The sequence below is a fragment of the Lygodium microphyllum genome, chromosome 11 (genome assembly GCF_053477565.2).
Source record: "Lygodium microphyllum isolate KBCC chromosome 11, Lygodium_microphyllum_v1.1.10, whole genome shotgun sequence".
Lineage (NCBI taxonomy): Eukaryota > Viridiplantae > Streptophyta > Polypodiopsida > Schizaeales > Lygodiaceae > Lygodium > Lygodium microphyllum.
In genome coordinates this window covers 47,096,516-47,104,519 of record NC_141145.1, presented here as the reverse complement: position 1 = coordinate 47,104,519, position 8,004 = coordinate 47,096,516, and the positions used below count along the sequence as shown (strand labels likewise).

The 8,004-nt window shown below is 41.6% G+C and overlaps 1 protein-coding gene across 3 annotated transcripts; it reads left to right on the top strand.

Moving 5' to 3' along the window:
* The first annotated feature begins 261 nt into the window (after nt 1-261).
* LOC148028784 (E3 ubiquitin-protein ligase PRT1-like) lies at nt 262-3,672 on the top strand. 3 transcript variants are annotated; one of them, XM_087687575.1, is made up of 8 exons: nt 262-448; nt 598-626; nt 708-887; nt 1,033-1,767; nt 1,986-2,186; nt 2,295-2,368; nt 2,446-2,860; nt 2,989-3,670. In XM_087687575.1, exons 1-7 carry the CDS (start codon nt 354-356, stop codon nt 2,812-2,814), a joined length of 1,683 nt encoding a protein of 560 aa, XP_087543701.1. In that variant the 5' UTR covers nt 262-353; the 3' UTR covers nt 2,815-2,860; nt 2,989-3,670. The 3 variants fall into 3 exon arrangements, with proteins under 3 accessions (XP_087543701.1, XP_087543700.1, XP_087543702.1); XM_087687574.1 differs by having other exon boundaries at nt 2,446-3,670; XM_087687576.1 differs by lacking the exon at nt 598-626 and having other exon boundaries at nt 2,446-3,672.
* The last annotated feature ends 4,332 nt before the right edge of the window (nt 3,673-8,004 follow it).

The following is an 8,004-nucleotide window of genomic DNA, read 5'->3' as shown; positions in this document are numbered from 1 at the left end:
CATACATTCTAGAGAGAGAGAGAGGAGGAGGAGGAGGTGGTGGTGGTGGACCGTGGAAGGATAGGTGAACATGGCATGAAATGCTGGGAGAATCTAGATAAGAAGTAGGTGGTAAGAAGTAGGTGGTTAGAGGATATAAGGAGGCGAATTACTGTTACTGTTTGTTATGCTACTTTGACATATATATAAACAAATATTCAGGTTGACTGGACATGTACGACATATGTATATATATATATATATATATATATATGAAAACTAGTTCTGTGTATATTCCGCCGCTGCAGGAGCCTGCTAATCTTTGTAGAGGATCCACGGTATCTTGGCCGCCCGCTGCTGCTGATCCCGCGACCATGGCCACCACTTCTTCAATCGCTGCCACTCGTGATGGTGATGGCGATGCAGATATCTCAGACGCAGATAAACCTTTCCGATGTGGGATATGCTTGTAAGTCTCTCTCTCTCTCTCTCTCTCTCTCTCTCTCTCTCTCTCATGCTCATGTACACGCCCACCAACACACATGCGCATACGTGCTTGTCGGTGGTAGGATCATCCCGATTCCCGATGCCTTACCGATCTCGTCTTCTTGCTTGCAGAGAACTCGTCTACAAGCCTGTGGTTCAAGGTTTAGTGTGCCTTTCCTGTTTTCCTGTTCAGTTTCCATTTTACGTTGTCTGAAGGCCCCGATCCTCATGGCGAATGACAGCTTGTGGCCACATCTTCTGTTTCTGGTGCGCACACGAGGCCATGAATATGGCCGGGGAGTCCCATTGCCCCATATGCAGAAGGCCCTACATGTATTTCCCGAGAGTCTGCCGGTTGCTGCACTTTATACTGCAGAAGACTGAATCGATGGCCTACGAAGAGCGGCGGGAAGAAATTCAACGTAATCTGGACATTTCTTGTTTGAATTTGTCTCAGCATTGTTTTGTCACTAGACATATGAAAGGGATTCGACATAATCTGGCTGTCTCTCGTTTAATATATTTCAGCATTATTTTCTCACACCAGTGACATACTTTCCTTTACAGAGATGGAGGAGGAGATCAATCTTTTTTCACCTCAATTCCCAGAGTCTCCACGGTGGAGCTCCTGGAAGGTGCAGCAGCCTCAGCAGTCAATATCACATAGCTTACTAGCAAAAGGAACTGATGTTGTGCCAGGAGTAGCGCAGGCAGATGGCATTTGTGAGACTAGATTGCAACACCCTCAGCAGGCAATACCTCATCGCTCATTGACAAGTGGAAGTGATTTCGTGGCAGGAGTGTCAAAAGAGGGTGGCATCTCCGGAACCAGATTTCAACAGCCTCAGCAGTCAATATACCATAGCCTGCTTGCAAAAGGAGCCGATGTTGTATCAACAGTGTTGAAAGAGGATGCCATCTCCAAGAACAGATTGCAACAGTTTCAGCAGTCAATACCCCATGGCTTATTGATAAGTGGAACTGACGACATGTCTGGAGGGTCAAAGGAGGACGCCATGCCCAACACCGGCTTGCTAGAGCCTGAGCAGTCAATACAGAGTTCATTAGTGAGTAGAACTGATGTGCCAACGGTTGACGGTCCTGATGGCTGTGATGAGAGAATTGGCACAAATTTGAGTTTAGCCCTTGATGAGAAGGACATATCTTCACATGTAGACGAGAATGCTGATGTCATACACAGAGTAGATGGGGGCTCAAAACATTTACTTTCTATGGATGAGTTTCTATGTGCATCTTGTCATAAGTTACTCTATCGGCCTGTGGTTTTGAACTGTGGAGAAGGTACAATGGTACACAATGTTGTAATATATAGTATTGCATGCACGAATAGATGTTTCTGTATTGTTAGAAGAGTTACTTTGGGGATTGGTAAAATGTTGCATTTAGGTTATCAATGAAAACTCTGGGTTCAGAAGGTTTGGAAAGCTATTGCATATCTAATGGGATTTCTGTTTTGGAATCTGTTAAAGCTTCAACTCTGACATAAGCTACTGTTTCAGTTTTTTGTGAGTCATGTCTATCAGATGCAGCTAGAAGCAGATTCTGTTGTCCAACTTGTGGAGACCCTCATTATGGGGGCTCAGCTCTAGTATGCTTGGAGCTACACCAGTTCCTTGAATCTGCATTTCCATCTGAGTACAAGAAAAGGGATGATCAATGTACAACTAAAGAAGATGAGAAACAGGGGCGATTATCTCAATGTGAGTCCTATTTTTTAATGACATAAGATCTCCTTCTCTAATAATGTGGATATATCTATTGTGTATGATAAATGCAAAAGTACCCACTGGACTTTTTTTATTTTGCAGGCACATTGGAGGGTCTTATAAATGGTCAGTCAGAAGTTCTTCTTCATGTTGGATGTGGTTGCGATGGCTGTGGGGTAAGCAAATTCTTCTTGTTCTCTGCAAACTTCTAAGGCGGACCTTCAGACAACTGACATAATTGTTTTGGTGCCAGATGTATCCTATTGTAGGTGATCGATACCGTTGTTTGGACTGCACTGAAGATGTAGGTTTTGATCTTTGTGGAACTTGTTTACGTATGGGTGGGAGTCTCCATGGCAGGTTTAACCAACAGCATAAATCTGGTCATAAGATGATAAAGATTTTGGATGGAGATATGCCAGAGCTCTTCTTCTTTGAACATGAGCAACAGCAGCACATCGACATCAACAGTCACAGTGATGGAGATAGGGCAGAGCTCTTATTTTCAGAACATGAGCAACAGTACAACGACCACAGCGACAGTCAGAGCCATGGAGATACAGTAGAGATCCCCGAACACGAGCAACAGGACATTACTCATAGCAACAGTCAGAGCCAGTAAGTGCCATGCAAAAGACAAGTGCATCGACGAATCCTTTTGTTGAAAGGTGCAAATTTTGGTGTAATATGTGGATTGTGTATATCTCATCAAGTCCATCAGAAATTTGTTTTCAAGAAAAAGAGTCCATTCTTTGTACAGATTGTGATATTGTTTCTGTTGCTGGAACTTGCACAGTAAATTAGTCTCAAATCTCCACTTCAGTAACAAGAGCAACTGAAGAGAAGAGTCGTGGCATAAACTATTCCTTACTGATTAAGGGAGTACTATGAGAATGGTCCTACATCTCTTTCTTGGGAGATTATCTATCAACTCGTGGCAGGTAGAGGTTGGCCTTTTCCTCACAATGAAAAAGGCCATTAGGTTATTGTTGTGTAAGGGTAATGAATTTTGATGTTGTAGACATTCTCCACTGGTTAGCTGCTATTTGGCCTACTCCAGACTTTAGATCTTTTGGTAATTTCGACTTGCTTAAGAATAGCCCAGCCATAAGGTGAAATCTACCTCTTCGAGTGAATTTGCTCAAATGTTTGGACGTCCTGGGACTGCATGTCTAAGTAACACGATTGCCTTCCATACTCTGACGTTCTTTGATCGAAGCAATTGGCCTCTGTTCACATATTGGGGCTTGCTATAAATCTGCAATGATTTCTGGGCTTCTAAATTTTGGTCTTCCTAGCTTTTCACTTCCACAGGAGAGTTGCTCTAGTTGGTATCCAATGTTGTTTGTAGCTTCTGAGTGGTGGATTGGCCTTGCTGGCAGGATGCGCATGCTCTTGCATGCCCACACTAGCGAGGACATGAATTACTTAATGTTAGGCTTAAATGCTAACTGGATACGTTATTGTGATTACAAGACCATTGGAGTTTTTGAAGGGCTTATTAGTAGACAAACACGGAGGCTTTGACAACTTTATCCCCACCTTCTTCTAATGTCTCTTTGTGGTGGCTCTCAAAAATTATGTGAAGAAATGATTGCCTATAGGACATTTCTTGAAATAAATAACGATGTTCTTTCTTAATCTTCATTGATGTAAGGGATTGTAATAGATTGATAAGTTTAAGATGCACCTTTTATGTGTTCCCTTGACTAGGCTATTTCCCTCTAGTCTATGTGAGTTTTGATGTTGGTTTGCTTTTTCTTGCCTGTGTACTCTAACAATAGTGGAGGTTTTAGCGCTCGGGTTGAACGTTAAGTAGGACAAAGAGGTTGCATGGCAAAGTTTCTACATTTGTAGTTAAGGAGGGCAAGAATACTTATTTTTTGTGAAAAATAGAATACTCACAACCTTTCTTGTATTGAATTTGCCATTAGTTCCATGAGTTTGCACAATGGGTGTGGTTGATTGAAAGAAAGAGAGTGTAGCCATCATAGCAAGATCATGACAAGACAATGAAAAGCGGGAATAAGCCAAATGAGGACAAAGGGATTAATAGGATTTGCACCTACTCTTATCAATCCAAACTCTTAACCAATCTTTGAGGGGCCATTTTCTTCACATGTTAAAGCATACCACTGCTTTTGGGAAAGTGTTCTCGATTATGCGTGCATTAGAGGGCATATCTCCTACCACTCTCAGGGAAGATGACAAACATAAGAGACAATTGGTTTATATACCAATCTAATCTTGTATGGTCTACTAATATAAGAGTTAGCAATTGAGTGCCTATGACTAAATTGGAAGGGACCCCAATTAAGTACAATTAGAAGAATGTATTATTGAGTATTCCAAAGTGCTAAGAATGGTGCTTTACACAAAGGAGGCCAAATAGTAGACATAAAATTAGCCATACATGGGTGAAAGTTGACCAAGGTGTAAAAATTCCCTCACGGTAGGTTAAGATGTAGTTTTAGACTAAGCTTTAGGGGGGTCACTTCACGCTGTATGTTGAGATGACAAGCTCAACACATGCGGATATTGATGATGGACCGCTGGTTAGATGGGTCCATATGTCTACACTTAGCACGTCGGTGGTCATTATGACTCTCATATGGCCACTGACTCATTACTTATTATATTCAGGTTATTACACCTATTTACAACTGGCATAGTTATAGCGCCAGTCGACTAGTGTAGTTGGTTATGCATTGTTTAACTTAGTAGACTACTTTTCTTTATGTTGTATCTTATCTATACTTTGTGTACATTGTAAAGAGTGTGGAAGAAGAAAAGAAAACTAGCAAGAAAACGTTTTGGCCTCCATCTCTCTTCTTGTCTCTTGAGTGAGCTTTTCCTTGTGCATTCTGTGTGTGTTCGGCGCAGCATCTTGAGTAAGTCCCCCCACCACGCGATTCTTGATATGGTATCATAGCCGTGCCACTGAGAGAGGCTGATTTCGAAGGCTGAAGTGAAGGAGAAGAAGCAAGGTACGAGCAAGCAAGCCATGGGTAAGAAGCTCTCCTATCCTTCTACTCTTTCTCTTGGATAGTGCCTGTGGAGGCACCGGAAGCGGGGCAGAGCAAAATCTCAGATTGCAATGAGATTTGGTGTGCGCGAAGAGCGCTGTGTATTCTGCAATTAAGCCCTTTAGGACTTCTCCGCATGTTTTTTTGGGCATCTGAGGCCGTTTCAGGCCCCGCTTTAGAGCCGTGAGGTTACGGACATCAGTTTCAAGGTACACTGTTATTTCGGCTGTTTTGACCGAAAGTGGGTGCACAGGTTACAGATTGCAAATCTGTAATTCTTGAGGTGTTTGCAGGAAGCAAACATAAGGTTTATCTGCAAATAGGGTGTAGATTCCATGTATTGCTGAGCAGACAGTGAAAAAGGCTATTTGGTGTATTGCTGTGCACTACAGGTCGAGGGTTGTAGAAGATTTGCTTGCTGTTTGGTATTAGTTTTGTGATAATGGTAGAGAACAATGGAAGCCCCATCATTGAGAAGCTCGACAAGAACAACTACCCTTCGTGGAAGTTCCGTGTCACAAACTTCTTTATTGGAAAAGGCCTCTACGAGTTTGTTTCAGGTGAAGAAAAGGAGCCGGAGGTGAGTGATCCTTTAATTGCAGAAGAGACAAAGGCACGGAAGGAATGGAATGCAAAAGACAAGGTCATGTATTGACTGTCTGCAGTAATTGACAATAATATGCTGGGACATATTAGAAATGCAGAGAATTTATATGCAGCTTGGACCATACTTGAAAGTATGTTTTTCGTAAATACAAAGATACGAAAGATTCAACTCAAGCAAGAGTTGAATACATTGAAGAAAGGGAAGATGCCTATCAATGAGTAAGCACTGTAGGTAAGGAGCATTATAGATGCATTGGCAACGATTGATGCAATGCTCGATGATGATGATTTGGTGTCATCTACCTTGGGTGGACTTAACAATGAAAATGCTTGGAAGTCTTTTGTAACTTCCATATATGTCAGAAAGCCATTTTCAGATTTCTATGAGTTGGTCTCTCTTATGATCATTGAAGAGATCAACATGCAGAGTGAGACATTTGAAAGAAGTGGCGAACAGGTCCAAGCTTTCTACTCCAGTTCAGGAAGGGGACGTGGTAAGTTCTCTTCAAGAGGCCGTGGTACAGGACGTGGTAGTGACAATCAACAAAACAGATTGAATCAACAATTTGACGATATGCAGGTTTCAGAAGGTTGTGGTAACTTTAGAGACAGGGGGAGCTTTAGAGGAAGAGGTGGATGGCAGAACAGAGGTTCTAACAACTCTGGTATTGTGTGTCACTACTATGGCAAAACAGGTCATATTGTAGCCCAATGTTATGTTAAGAAAGATGATATTCATAGTGGTAAGTTGCAACAAGGAAACTATGCATCGTCTTCACGATAGAATGAAGAAAAAAATGAACGTCTGTTTGCTATGCAGCATATGTTGAATGTTGTTATAGGAAAGAGAACACATGATGATGTTTGGTATGTTGATTCAGGTGCATCGAATCATATGACCAGCCATGAAGAATGGTTTGGAGAGATACATGATTTACAAAATGCAGGTTATGTGCAGACGGGTGATGATTCATGCCATCCAATTTCACACATTGGAAAAGTTCCCTTGTCCTTGCATGATGGTAATACAAAGAGTCTTTCAGATATATTACATGTGCCATCTATTACAAAGAACTTAGTGTCAGTCAGTCAAATGGTAGAGCAAGAGCTGCAAGTCAGATTTAATGCAAAGGGCTGCTTTGTAGAAGACTTCAATAACAAGTGCAGGTTGGTAGCAAACGGAAGTAGAGTTGGACGTATGTTTACTCTGGATGCTGGAATTTCTACTATGATTGCTGCTATGTATGCTAAAGGAAAAGCTGTTGCAGATATTGAAATTTGGCACAAATGCATTGGACATGTAAATGTACAAAGACTGAAATTAATGTAGTCAAAAGGGTTGGTTACAGGTTTGCCTACATTTAGAGTTGTAGAATTTCATAAGGTATGCGAAGCATGTCAGTTTGGTAAGCAGACAAGACAACCCTTTTCACATGACAGAGATGTAAGTAGAAATATCCTTGATGTTGTGCATAGACATTTGGGGGCCTACACAAAATGTATCTCTTGGAGGCAGTTCATACTTTGTCACATTCATTGATGATTGTTCTAGAAAGCTGTGGGTATATTTTATGAAGGAAAATAGTGAAGCGTTTGAGCACTTTAGAACTTTCAAGGCTGCAGTTGAAAGAGAAACATGCTTGAAAGTAAAGTGCTTGAGGTCAGATGGAGGGGGAGAGTATCTCTCGAATGAGTTCAGTGATTTTTTGAGGTCTCATGGGATAAAGAGACAGTTCATATGGAGATATACTCCACAGCAAAATGGAGTTGCAGAAAGGAAAAACATGCATATTGCAGAAGTTGCACGCGCCTTGATGGCTGAAAAGAATATGCCCAAGCATTTTTGGTTTGAGGCTGTTCATATTGCTGTTTATATTATGAACAGAACTTGCACAGCTGCAGTTCATGGGATGACTCCTGAAGAATGCTTTACTGGCAAGAAGCCTAATGTATCGCACTTGAAGGTATTTGACTGTGTTGCATACGTTCATGTGTCAGATGAGCTACAGAAGAAGCTTGATCCAAAGGCAGAAAAATGTGTTTTTATTGGATACTCTTTAGAGCAGAAAGGGTATCGCTGTTATAACCTTGTCACATGTAAGTTCAGAGTGAGCAGGGATGTCATCTTTGATGAAATGAGCAGTTGGTATGCATTTAGTGGTGATGCATTGGATGATGAT

Bases quoted from the DNA above. Each gene is read 5' to 3' on its own strand.
- LOC148028784 (XM_087687575.1), top strand. From the start codon at position 354: ATGGCCACCACTTCTTCAATCGCTGCCACTCGTGATGGTGATGGCGAT. The intron at 449-597 runs GTAAGTCTCTCT...TCTTGCTTGCAG, and splicing joins TTCCGATGTGGGATATGCTT to AGAACTCGTCTACAAGCCTG. The intron at 1,768-1,985 runs GTACAATGGTAC...CTACTGTTTCAG, and splicing joins GGTTTTGAACTGTGGAGAAG to TTTTTTGTGAGTCATGTCTA.